The sequence below is a fragment of the Trachemys scripta genome, chromosome 18 (assembly GCF_013100865.1).
Source record: "Trachemys scripta elegans isolate TJP31775 chromosome 18, CAS_Tse_1.0, whole genome shotgun sequence".
In the NCBI taxonomy this organism is placed as follows: domain Eukaryota; kingdom Metazoa; phylum Chordata; order Testudines; family Emydidae; genus Trachemys; species Trachemys scripta.
In genome coordinates, this window is record NC_048315.1 from 12,049,288 (window position 1) to 12,062,633 (window position 13,346).

The window sequence follows — 13,346 nt, forward strand, 5'->3', positions numbered from 1 at the left end:
GTGGCACCTTAAAGACTAACAGATTAAGCCCAAATAAATCTGTTGGTCTTTAAGGTGCCACTGGCCTCCTCGTTGTTTTTGTGGATACAGACTAACACAGCTACCCCTCTGACACTACTCTAAAGAGCTCCCCTTAGTCTCTCTCAGTGAGGAGGAAGGCAGGGGCAGGCCAGGTTGTTGAGGCAGCCAGCAGCAATGCGGTTGGAAGGGTTATCTGCTTTGTGTTCAACTTTGCAAACAAGCTGCCAAGAGTTTTTAACTATTTTTGCATTTTAAAACCACACTTTTTCCTTTATCATGGACAGATCCTTCCCCGTTGGTTACTGTCCACATTCTGCTTCTATGTGCACACACCTAGGAACACAGGAAATGCCACACTGGGTCAGACCAGAGACTCATCTGTCTCTGGCAACAGCAAGTACCAACTGCTTCAAAAGAAGCTGAGGGAATTCCCTGATTATGGAATAACCAGCCAACAGGGAAAGTTAGTTTTCATGGAATCTGAAATAGGGATCTGTAGCAAGGTGCCTCCAAACCCGGTCAGTGCCTCAGTTTCCCCTCATGCCCAATGGTTCTTTCCGCCACCAAAATGACTTAACTCTCTGGCTAAGTCCCCAAAAGTTCCCCCATCCAGGCTAATCAGTCTCTTCATCCTCCCATTAATAGCATGGGTCCCTATGGCAGCCTAGGGTAGTGGTTCTCAGCCAGGGGTAGGCAGAGGTCCTGCAGAGAGAACATCAACACATCTAGATATTTGCCTAGTTTTACAATAGGCTACAGAAAAAGCACTAGCAAAGTCAGTACAAGCTAAAATTTCATACAGCCATTGACTTGTTTATACTGCTCTATACACTGAAATGTAAGTACAATATTGATATTCCAGTGGATTTATTTTCTAATTATATGGTAAAAATAAGACAGTCAGCAATTTTCCCAGAATAGTGTGCTGTGACACTCTTGTATTTTTGTGTCTGATTTTGTAAGCAAGTAGTTTTTAAGTGAGGTGAAACTTGGGGGTACACAAGACAGATCAGACTCCCAAGAACATAAGAATGGTCATACTGGATCAGACCAAAGGTCCATCTAGCCCAGTATCCTGTCTCCTGACAGTGGCCAATGCCAGGTGCCTCAGAGGGAATGAACAGAACAGGGAATCATCAAGTGATCCTTCCCGTCGCCCATTCCCAGCTTCTGGCAAACAGAGGCTAGGGACACCATCCCTGCCCATCCTGGCTAATAGCCATTGATGGACCTGTCCTCCATGAACTTATCTAGTTCTTTTTTGAACCCTTTTATAGTCTCCTGAAAGGGGTACAGCAGTGGTTCTCAAACTATTGTACTGGTGACCCTTTTCACATAGCAAGCCTCCAAATGCAACCCCCCCCTTATCAATTAAAAACACTTTTTATATATTTAACACTATTATAAATGCTGGAGGCGAAGCAGGGTTTCGGGTGGAGGCTGACAGCTCATGACCCCCCATGTAATAACCTCGTGACCCCCTGAGGGGTCCCAACCATCAGTTTGAGAACCCCTAGGGTACAGTAATCTGGAAAGGTTGAGAGCCACTGGCCTAGCGGGAACCCATACCTATCTTCCCAGCCTTGGGAACCCTAAACAGATTATCATAATCGTGACCAAAAATCTATGGAGTAGATCCTCAACTGATGTACGCTGTCCTAGATCCATTGAACACCAAAGTTCTCCAAACTTGAGGACAGATGGAATCCACCTCCAAACTTCACAGCTCCCCATCTGAATATAGGGCCCAATTCTCCTCTCGCATCAACTTTACCCCTGTGTGACTCAGTTGGAGTTATTCCTGATTCGCACGTGTGTGAAAGGAGAATCAGACCCAGATATTTTGGGCCTAAATCCACTGACAGTGCCTGTCCCCTTTAAAGATGTTCATAGTAGAACAGCACAACCTCAGTACTGGAGTCCAAATGTCTCAGCCAAACAGGGCACAACTATAAATATTCATCTCTAGTTTTCAGGGACAAGCCAGTTGAGTTAAAGGAGGTCCAGTAACATTCCTTTCCTTCCCCCTTCCATGCCACACAGTAAACGAGATGTGTCTGCTGCCAATTTCTCTCTCCACGAGGCCCACTGCATGCGGTTTCTCGCTATCTGTCCAGAATGCGATGAACCTATTGCTCTAAAGGAGATGGAGGAGCATCAGGAAGAAGCACATAAGCAGGTGAGAGTTGCTCTATTTCCTGAAATAACAAGCGCTCCCAGTTATGAGCTAGGTTTCGTTTTAGCCTGGCCATGCTATTGGATGTCAAATAGCAACGAACATCTATAGCTGAAGAGCAGAAAATATCCTCTCCTCCCTGCTCACAGCTCCCATCCAGCCACATGGCACTTATATGCTCAAGCTGAGGGTGTGTGGCCTCGAACACACAGACCTGACCCCACTCTGTTACGCCTGTTATATGCTGGTGTAACGCCATTGATTTCAGTGCATAAAACTAGCGTAACAGAACGGGGAGTCAGGTCCTACTGGAGCCATCTTCAGCAAGTGTAAATCATCATAACTCCATTGATGTCAATAGAGCGATGGTATCTTACACCAATGGAGCATCTGTCCCTAAATCGATAGGGCTATAGAATCCTAACTTCCATTGAAATCAGTGGGAGTTAGGACCCTAAATAAATTTGTGGCTCTTGTCCTTAGCATTGAGCGTGGCGAACTTTCAGGCTTGGATGCCTGAATAAAATGGCCAAATCCTGCATTTGAACAGCCAGATCAGAATTGTATTTTCCACTAAATCTTGCATAACATAGCTCAGTCCCTGTTGCAAAAACTACGATCTCCACCAGCTTTTCATCAAATGGGATGAAAATAGAGATGCCATCCTAGGCAATGAGATGGCATGAGATGCCACCAGGCATCTTTGAAGTGTTCCCCCATGATCTGTTTCGTATTTTCCCTTAGGCAACCTACTAAATCTTTTTCCCCCCCTTCACTTTCAGGTCAGATGTAAACTGTGTCACCAAAGCATGCAGAAATACCTGCTGGAGAATCATGAGGTGAGTAGAGTGATATCAGAATCCTATTCAGATCATCTTTGACAAATCACCTTGAGATGCACTGAAAAGGAACGACTGCAAAATAAACAGCTTGCCTGCTGAAATGTAACAGCGCCCGAGTCAGACAGCTTAAGCATGACAGTCATTCCTTAGTTTAATTTAACAGAACATTTTACACTTAAATAAGCATGGTGCGCACTGTCCCTACCCTCCTCTTCCCATGTAGTTTTGCAGGGATTGTCTAGGAGAGTCTATGACCTCTGCACATCTCATGGGGTCCACTCTTTTCATGGACAGTGGCACTTCTGCCCTGCCGTCCAAGCTCACGTCTCTCACAATTCTAGGGAGGAGGCTTTGAAAAGTGAGAGGCCATTCTAAGCATAGAGATGACCTGCAAGAAGGTGCAATGCTGAGGTGGGAGAAGCAGACGGTGGGAATGGTTAGGAAGGAGATGTGGAACAAGATGAGGATTGAGAAGTTAGCGGCATAGATGCCGACTCTGTGGGTGCTCCTGGGCTGGAGCACCCACAGGGAAAAATTGGTGGGTGCTCTGCACCCACTGGCAGCTCCCCACCGCCCCTGCCCCAGCTCACCTCCACACTCCGCCTCCTCCCCTGAGAGCGCAGCATCCCTGCTTCTCCACCCAGCGCTTGCCACCACGAAACAGCTGTTTTGTGGCGTAACAAGCTGTGGGAGGGAGGGGGAGGAGCGGGAATGCGGTGCGCTCAGGGGAGGAGGCAGGGGCAGGGATTTAGGGGTCCAATAGGGGCAGGGAGGGGGCGGAGACTTTGGGGAAGGGGTTGGAATGGGGGCGGGGCAGGGGTGGAGTCTGGGCGGGGGTGGGAGAGTCGAGCACCCACCAGCGCCAGGAGAAGTTGGTGCCTATGGTTAGCGGGGACATTTTCAGAGCTGGCAGCGATTGCTGCAGCCCAACATCCTTATGCTTTCGGCTTTGATTTACTATTTGCAATAATTTTCTCTGCCCACATGCAGTCCAATGAATGTAATGAGCGATCAATGAAATGCACATTCTGCGAGCTGGAAATGCCCTTCAATAAGCTGCAGAGGCACCAGGAGGCCTGCGGTAGTCGCACGGAGCTCTGTTGGGAGTGTAACAAATACATCATGTACAAGGACTTGGACAAGCACAAAGACGTTTGTCAGAATGGCAAGAAGCTATCAAGCAATGGTGAGATGCACTATCAACCCAGTGAGGAGTCTCCTCGTCAGACCTCGATTCTCCCACCCTCAGGTACCCAAAATCCCTCATGATCTGTAACAGGGTTACATCACTCCAGCACCTGTTGCTTTGGAAATTCCCAGTTATCTGTAATTACGGTATTCACAATTCTCTAGGACTCTTGATAATCCAGGTTGCCCTGTATAGTGTGAAAGTCCCCACAAGGGGTTCTTGTCTAACCAGCCACAGCTAAAGGGCCAAGTTCTGCTCTGAACTACATCCACAATTGTCAATCCAGAGCAGCTATGCTGATGTCACTGGAGTTGCTCTGCATGTGCATTGGTAGGCACCACAAAGAACAATGGGGGATAGAGAGCAAGAACGTACTCACTGGGAAATATACAATCCTTCGTAGCATAGCACTAAGTAGAGATGGTCCTGATGTGCGAAATGTGGATCCAGACTCAGATTTCAACCACTCCAAAGTTCAGCAGGGAGGGAAGGGAAGGTCAGAACCTGAGTTTATTTAATGGGGGCCAACAGCGAAATCCAGATCCATATCTGCCTTAGGCTCTGGTCCCTTGAAGTTCAGTGGTGTTTGGATCAGGTGCCTCTAGGACTGGTCAGCGTGACCCGAGTTTGAGGAGCCTGGGTATGGTATTTTACTGACTCGTGCCAGCTCTGCGCATTACCAATAGATCGCTTTCCCTTTTTCCTCTGAAGGTCTCAGTGACAATCTTTGTCAGCAGTGCAATAAGTACTTCCCAGATGACCAGTACCTCCAACACTTGGTAAGTGGTTTGGGAACTAAACCTGCAAAGAGCTTGGGCCTCATTCAAGCCAGGCCTTTTCTGTCGAAAGCCACCTGTTGGATTCGGTAGGACATGTTTTGGCTGCTCAGTTTGCACAGCCATTGCTATCCCACGGCCAGCTGGCAACAGCTACACATGCCCTCGTGACCATGAGCTTGGCCTTTAGCACCAGTCCTTGGCAGGGCTCTTAGCCTCTCACTGCTGATGCAGAATGCAAACAGCTGTGACATTACATGCCCCCTGCATCCTTCTCACCCACTGCCTAGGCAGTGGCACATTGAGATAGACTGGTTAATAAAGCCCTGAAGAACGTAGGCCCCAGCTCTGTTGCCCTGAGGGGTTTCTGTTCTGAAAGGGCTGCCACTAACCTTTGAGCCAGTTTGATGGTGCCTTTGCTGCAGAAGCTTCTAATGAGAACCTCACTCCCCATTGGAGCATCTACCTGGACTCCATCCTCCTCTCTTTGTAAACCACCTGCAAACACTGACTCCCCCACCCCAGAGGGGACTTTTAGTTGTAGTCGATTTTGTAGAACCTTTCTCCCTCCCCACTATTTTTTAAGACCTCCATCTTTATTGGCGTTTAGTCTCCCATTATCTCATTCTGATGTTTTTAAGTCTTTCTGATATTAAATCGCTGTGCAGACTGTCCCTTTTCCCCAACACCATCAAGGGCACCCCTCATTGGTTCACCATCTGGCTATTTCCTTTGTTCTATCATTATTCTTTTTAACTGTCCGCCACAGACCGAGTGCAGCCCGCTCTCCAAACTCGCGGATATTCTCGCCAGACAGTCAGTTACAAAATCCCGCCCGCTCCCACCTGCCTCTCTGGTTAAGTCTCCCCGCCGTGAGAATGCAGCCGTGGCGTGGAAGGACGTTCGCCCGAAGCGGAAGGAAAAGGACTTATCTTCTGCCTCCAGGCCCTCACTCAAGCCACTGAAGAACAAAAAGTCAGCAGGCCGCCCTGCTTTCACTGCCACAGTGGATCCCGTACTGCCGAAGGCGCTTGAAGACCCAATGACTTACGATGTGTTGGTGACCTGTTCCCAGTGCAATATCCTCCTCCCAGGTCCGACTCTAAGGAAGCACGAGGTGAGAAATGCTACGTACCCCGCTGCACACTCTTGGTGACGGTGGACAGTGAAGGGGTGCTGGGGACAGCCAGAGGCACCCACGGGGAAAAATTAGCGGGTGCTCTGCATCCACTGACAGCCAAGCTCCCCCTCCTCGCCTCCTTTCCCGCCCCCGATTGCTCTGCATCCCCACTTCTCCCCCTCCCAGCGCTTCCCGCCCCCCTCCCCTGCAACCTAACAGCTGTTTGGTAGTGCTTAGAACTTTCCAGGAGGGAGGGGGAGGAAAGGGGACGCGGCACACTCGGGGAGGAGGCGGAGAAGAGGCGGGGATATGGGGGAAAGGGGTGGAATGGGCATGGGAAGGGGTGGGGACTTTGGGGAAGGGGTGGAATGGGGGCGGGGCAAGGGCAGTGCAGGGGTGGGAAGAGGCGGGGCCAGGAGCAGGGGGGTTGACTACCTACCGGGCAGAGGGGAAGTCAGCGTCTATGGGGACAACTGGACTTTAGACAACCTCAGTCTAGAGACCAATGACACTTCAGCTCACAGTCACACCTGCTTCTTCTGTTATTCCTACTTATTGAGGGCTGGCAGCATGCGCAGCCCTGACCTGGGCATGGAGTAGACAAACGACCAGATTCCATTTTTGTTTACATTCATGTCAGTCCAGCAGAACTTCACTACTCTTTAAGCTGAAGGGCAGCGTTGGCTGTCAAGAACAAATGGGTATAAATTGGCCATGAATAAATTCAGGCTGGAAATTAGAAGAAGTTTTCTAACCATCACAGGAGTAAGGTTCCAAAACAGCCTTGCAGTAGGAAGGGCAAACCACCTAACTAGTTTTAAGATGGAGCTTGATAAGCTTATGAACAGGGTTATAGGATGGGTTGCCTGTGGCAGCAAGGGAAGGGGCTTGATGACCCTGGAGGGCTCTTCCAGTCCTATGTTCCACTGACTTTAATGGAATTACTCTGGATTGACACTGCCTGACTCTGCCCTCCACAACATCTGTCTTCTGCCTAATTTGGGGGAAGTTACACCAATGTAAAGCTGGTGTAACAAAGTGGAGAATCAGCACTTAGTATTTAGGGTCTAGTCTTGCAGCTGTGACTCATGGGTGCCGACTGGCATAGATCCATTGAAGTCAATGGGGCTATGCCTATTTTAAATGAACTGAGAATCTGGTCTGGCAAATCACACTGGGCTTGATGCTAAGGGCCTTTCACACTACTGACAGCACGAAGGGGCCTTAAAGGGGGTGCAAACAGCCCCCAAAGGAAAGCCCCTGAGCAGAGCCAGTATAACGCTGGCATAAGGTTTCTGCACAGCTGTATTCCCATCCCCTGGTGTAGGAGGGGGATCTGCAGTGTGACCAGGCGCATGGCTATTGCCTGCTTCCCAGGGTTCATAAGGGACCATGGACACGCTCCTGCATAGCCCCAGAATACAGAGGTGGCAAAGATGGCTTAAAACCTCCTTTACTCTCCCTCCCATCCCTGCCTCAAATGCAGTAATGGAGTAACTATGAGTCAGGCCCCTGGACTCTAGGGTCAGATCCTGCAAGGTACTCATCCTCTTCGTCCCCCTTCCCTTCCCAATACATACATACAGCATGGGGAGTGTGATTAGGGTTATGCTGTAGCAAGGACAGAGCTGAATTATTTAAACTCAGTACCAATGTGGACACAAGAACAAATGGATATAAACTGGCCATCAGGAAGTTTAGACTTGAAATTAGACGAAGGTTTCTAACCATCAGAAGAGTGAAGTTCTGGAACGGCCTTCCAAGGGGAGTAGTGGGGGCAAAAGACATATCTGGCTTCAAGACTGAGCTTGATAAGTCTATGGAGGGGATGGTATGATGAGATAGCCTAATTTTGGCAATTAATTCATCTTTGACTATTAGCGGTAAATATGCCCAATGGCCTGTGATGGGATGTTAGATGGGGTGGGATCTGAGTTACTACAGAGAACTCTTTCCTGGGTGTCTGGCTGGTGAGTTTTGCCCACATGCTCAGGGTTTAGCTGATCGCCATATTTGGGGTCGGGAAGGAATTTTCCTCCAGGGCAGATTGGCAGACGCCCTGGGGGGTTTTCACCTTCCTCTGCAGCGTGGGGCACGGGTCACTTGCTGGAAGATTCTCTGCACCTTGAAGTCTTTAAACCACGATTTGAGGACTTCAGTGGCTCAGACATAGGTTTGATACAGGAGTGGTTGGGTGAGATTCTGTGGCCTGCGTTGTGCAGGAGGTCAGACTAGACGATCATAATGGTTCCTTCTGACCTTAAAGTCTATGAGCCTCAGGTCTCAAGGCCTGGTGCAGAGACCCAGTTGTCTCCTAACCAAGTGTGGATACATTAAGGATGCAGGGCTATGTTCTTTTGTATTCATGGTCATTATTATTCATTTGTTCAGAAAAAATGTCTGCGTCTAGCTTCTTTGCAAAATCTCAGGAGGAAACCAAAATGGAGTCCTGGAAAACAAGGTACTATAATATTTCTAAGAAATACGTAGAACTCAGTTAGAGACATCTACAGTTGCTGGGTTAATCAGGATGATGGGGCATTTCCCAGAGCAGGTGCCTCTGGAAACGTTAAGGATCAAAGAATCACAGGGCAGCTGGGTATTTCAATGAGGATAGTGGTATGTATACCTATACAGTCTCCATGTTTAGACACCATGCTCTGATCTTCAAGGCCCCCATACCCTTGTCAAGCTAACTCAGTAGGAATGCTTGAATTTGGCCCTAGCTGGATTGCAACCACCCAAAGCTACACATTAAGGCAGAGGCAGAGAGACTAGAACTTGGGTGCTCCTAACATCTAGTCTTATGTGCTTTCCACTTGAATAAGCTGCCACAGGTCAATACTGAATTTTATAGCCACTCTCCTGTGGGAGACTTTAAAATAAACATATCAGCATTTTCATACTGATTTTCATAAATTCATTAGGAATTTAAAATCAGCTCCCTGCTGTCTTTGTATAAAGTATGAGGCCGTCAGCTGTCCTAGCAGACAGGATTTTAGGTACTCAAGATGCACGACAACACTGAGAACCAACAACAAGTTTCTAGTAATCCCATCTTCATTAAGGGCTTGTGCAGCCACCTGTGTTATACAACTTTAATTATGCTGTTATAATAAAACCAGTATAACCTCACTAATAATTGGGCCCATTCACCAGTCTAAAGGTGTTTATTTCTGTATGCAAAGGGGCATAAGCTATAAGGCACCTTTATACCGGTATAATGGCATCCACACTAGGGGTTGTACCAGAGTAACTGTACTGATAAAACCATAATAATAATTCCCTTGACAGTTATACCCGTGCAAAAGCAGTGCACAGACCTGGCCTAAGTGATGTTAACTGTAAGGACTTTGGGCCTAATCCTGCAGTCCTTACTCAGGACAATCTCCCATTGCTTTGTATAATATTTTCCATAAACAAAAATGCTACCTTATACTTTTAGCCAGAACTATCCTTGTTTTATATCAAGGGGAAAAAATACCAAGAACAAAAGTCCATGAAAGAGAATACAGTGTATGTCTCTCCTCAGACAGACTGCACCAACCTGAACACAAAATGGCTGCCTTTCTCTGGAGGCAGCATATTTACACATTAAAAGAGGTCATACAACTTAAACAGAGAATGCACCACAGTGTGAAATTAAAGGGAGTTTTAGCTGACTGTGGACTACAGGATCGTACCTTTAAATACTTACCCCTTCATTACATAGTTTGTATTCACTTCCCTTGTACTTTGGACTGTTCTAATGGACTCAGCCAAAATGGGTTGGGGGAGGTAAGGGCATACATTCATGGGCTTACCTATTCATTGTAAAATAAAAAAAATTACATTGGGTTTTGTTTGTTTTACAGAGGAGCCTTTCTAAGGCACTCCTGGAAGAAACTGGAACCAGAGACGCCCCACCAGACCCCAGGCTTCAGTTCAGCGCTAGTAACGGCATTCTAAACACATGGCTTTATACATAGCGAATAAAAGCGTCATGCTTCCTACACTAGACTAAGAACAAAGAACCATTCTCGGAAATTTATTCTGAACCAAATAGGCTCATCTTCAAGCTCCACCATAAAGCTCTGCACAGTTGTGCCCCAACGAGTGCCATCCTTTTGGGCATTAACATGTAGTCCCTCCTTAGGGACTCACTTGTTCTCTGTGCCCTGCCTGTTACAAGAGTGGAGGTTAAAGATCCCATTCTCCTCTCAGCTATATTGGTGTGTCGCGGCTGAAGGTACAGTAACGTAACAGAAGTACTTGGCCTTCAGTGCTTCCACTGAAGCCTTCAAGGTATTGGCTTTCAACTTTGACCCTAACTTCCCATAGTGATCCATCCCACACCACTAGACAGGTTGTACTCAGGTCTGCTGGGCTCGTTCACAGCCCTTCTCTTCCAGCCAACCACACACACACACACACACACACCTCACCACTGAGAGCAGCCTATGCATCATGGTCACTTACTTGGGAAAATATTTCCCCTCAAGGAATTTAGAAGCACTATAGATGTATTGGGCCCGATGCTGAGCATCTGCCATTCCCATTGACTTCAGTGAGAGCTGAGGGCCTCACTGCTTCAAGGTTCGGCCCAGCACAACAAAGGGCTAAATACTGGTCTCATTGAACTTTATGGGAGCTTAGCCATGGATTGCAGGACTGTAGCCCACACGGCTTAGCCCCCAAGTGCTGAGCACCCTCATTGGAAGATGAGTGTTCAGTCCCTGGTACTACTGAGCCCAAACTGCTTCACCTTGAACTGACAGAGGCAAATGGTGGAAAAGTTAAATCTCCAGCGCTAGTGGGGGTTGTATATTGAGGCAGATGTTGAACTCTAGTCGAGTGGGAACAAATAAAAATGTTAACTGTGAACACATAAGGTTATTTCATTGGTACCATGTTTTCCCTGCGCTGGAGTGCTCCTTGCGGTATGTGATCCTATCCACTGGTTGCTGGAAGCGGAGTGCAGCAATCAAGTGAAATTGTTTGCTAAGTGCGTTCTCACCCAGTTCATCAATCCATTTGAAAATGAATGTTGATTTATGTTATCTGAAGAAGCCAGACTGCCAAGCCACTAAAACGTGACCGGATACCCTTTGCTTCCCATCTCATGTTCTCATCAGCAAAACGTCCAGCTATCAGAATGAACCAAGTTTGACTATCGAAATGAGACCTACAAGATAGCTCTAAGCAGGATGGGATTTTCCAAGGCTGCCAGCACTAGCCAACTCATTGCTTCCACTGAAGTCAATAGCTGACTTTTAAAGATGTCCATCGCTTTTGACAAGCCCATCCTAAATATCTGCTGAACAACTCCATGTTATGGAATATAGATAGCTACACAATTGTTTTTTGGGGGGGAATGGGTGTGTAGCTGGGGTATAAGGGCTAACTCACACTCTGTAGCAGTTTCTTACATTATTTTACATTCAGTGTTTGTTTTACAGGTGTGCATAGGATAATAAATTTAGTATCCCAAGTCATTGTAATGTGCAAAAATCCGTAAGATTGTATTGTCTCTGAAGCAAAGAGCATTTATTGTCTGTGCAAAGCCTTACCACAACGGGGCCCTGATCCTTGACTGGGGTTTGTTCCTCAGCGCTACTCCAATAATTTTTTATTATAATAGAAAGATCGACTAGATTAGTCTCTTCATTTTTGTCTGCACAGCACACAGAGGCCTAGATCTGGGGTCTTTGGGACCTAGACTTTTATTTGCAGGAAATTAATTATAATTGGGTCTGTTTCAAACCCTTTGAACTAAAAACAGCTTCAATTTTTTCCCCACAGAAATACTGTTCTAACCAGCACTCATCATTAGAATCCCCTCCCTCCATTGAGAGGGAGAGCCGCGGTGCTGCAATGTAGCCCAGTAACTGTAGCAAATGTTTCAGACGGTGGGCTGGGGTGGCGGGGGCGGAAGGTCATACTCCTTGGCTGATTGTGGTAATCATGTTAAACTCCACATCACTGGAAATAATAATTAACATAGCAGGTTGATTATGGGAGGGGTCCAAGGAGATGGGGAAAAGGGTGGGGGAGGCGAGTGAGTGAACAATATATTTTAAATTTCATTGGAACAAAAAGTTTTCCACCCCCACCCCCAGCCTCTCATTAATTCCCTGGGAGTCCAGAACAAAGTCTGCTATAACCCTGCGAACCCCCTCCCCTACAGCAACCCCCCTTAGGTCAATGGAGTTGTACAGGTTTTAACAGAGAAGCATTTAGCCCCCTGCAAACAAGGGCAGATGGGAACAAATTCAGGTTTAACTCCACTGCCTTCATGGAGTGTTGGTCCTGCTCATAGCAGGGATGAATTTGACTCATAACAGCTCAATATGGACTGAATCCACCAAAGACATGAGACTCCAAAAAACCCCTGCTTGCTTAGCCCTGGGAAGCAGATAGAGACATAGCTGCAGGGGGCTGGGATTAGATAAAGGCAGATTCATTAAAGGCTTGTTTGGTAGCTAGGCTCCTAGTTTAGGAAGTGGGAGAGCTAGGTTCAAATCCCTGCTCTACCACAGATGTCTTGTGAGAGCTCAGGCAAGTCGCCTAGCCTCTGTAGGGCTCAATTTACCATCTGTAAAAGGGGCATAACAGCAGCATTTCTGTAGCCCATTAGTCTGACACCCTGCCCAGAGTCTGGAATAGGTCCTCTTCCTCACTTTATTATTCAAACATAAAACTCACCAAACAAAGCTAGTCCCTTGACCAAAGCAAACAACAAAGGCCTCACCCTTTGTTCCGAGGCCTGCCACAGAAGCCTGTTTGCTTTCTGTAGTTTTCTTCTCAATGAGCCCCTTTCAGCCCTTTACAGGGATCACCTGATCCCTTCCCAGCTGGGTGTGATAATGGAACAGGGCTGGCACCCCCTGGCCTTTAGAGGAGCAGGCCACTTTGTTACAACTACTCTAACTCGCAGGGATGTTGTGAGAATAACAACATCAAGGACTGTGAAGTGCTCAGATAACTACAGTAATGGAGAGCTGATAAGTATGATAACTAGATCGGCCGTGCCACCAACTGCTGCATCTTCTATATGGGCTAAATTTGATCTTCAGACACATGTGTGCAATTCCCACTGAAGTCTAAGGGCAGAATTGGATTCTCTTGCTAACCGCCCTCTCTGTTTAATAGCAGCCATTTGGGTGTAGTAACATAAGGACAGCCACCAAAAAACAAGAGATGGAACTTGGGCTGTAAATCAGATCTGTATTTCAACCCCCTC

General features: G+C 47.2%; 1 protein-coding gene across 2 annotated transcripts in view; it reads left to right on the top strand.

Moving 5' to 3' along the window:
* XAF1 (XIAP associated factor 1) overlaps positions 1 to 11,617 on the top strand; it is a 19,059-nt gene extending 7,442 nt beyond the window's left edge. For both annotated transcript variants that reach the window (XM_034752940.1, XM_034752941.1), the window contains 7 exons: positions 2,065 to 2,200; positions 2,980 to 3,036; positions 4,030 to 4,288; positions 4,940 to 5,007; positions 5,774 to 6,121; positions 8,516 to 8,585; positions 9,979 to 11,617. In XM_034752940.1, coding sequence (XP_034608831.1) covers positions 2,065 to 2,200; positions 2,980 to 3,036; positions 4,030 to 4,288; positions 4,940 to 5,007; positions 5,774 to 6,121; positions 8,516 to 8,585; positions 9,979 to 9,992 — 952 coding nt within the window. In that variant the 3' untranslated portion in view covers positions 9,993 to 11,617. The remainder of the gene's footprint in view (positions 1 to 2,064; positions 2,201 to 2,979; positions 3,037 to 4,029; positions 4,289 to 4,939; positions 5,008 to 5,773; positions 6,122 to 8,515; positions 8,586 to 9,978) is intronic.
* The last annotated feature ends 1,729 nt before the right edge of the window (positions 11,618 to 13,346 follow it).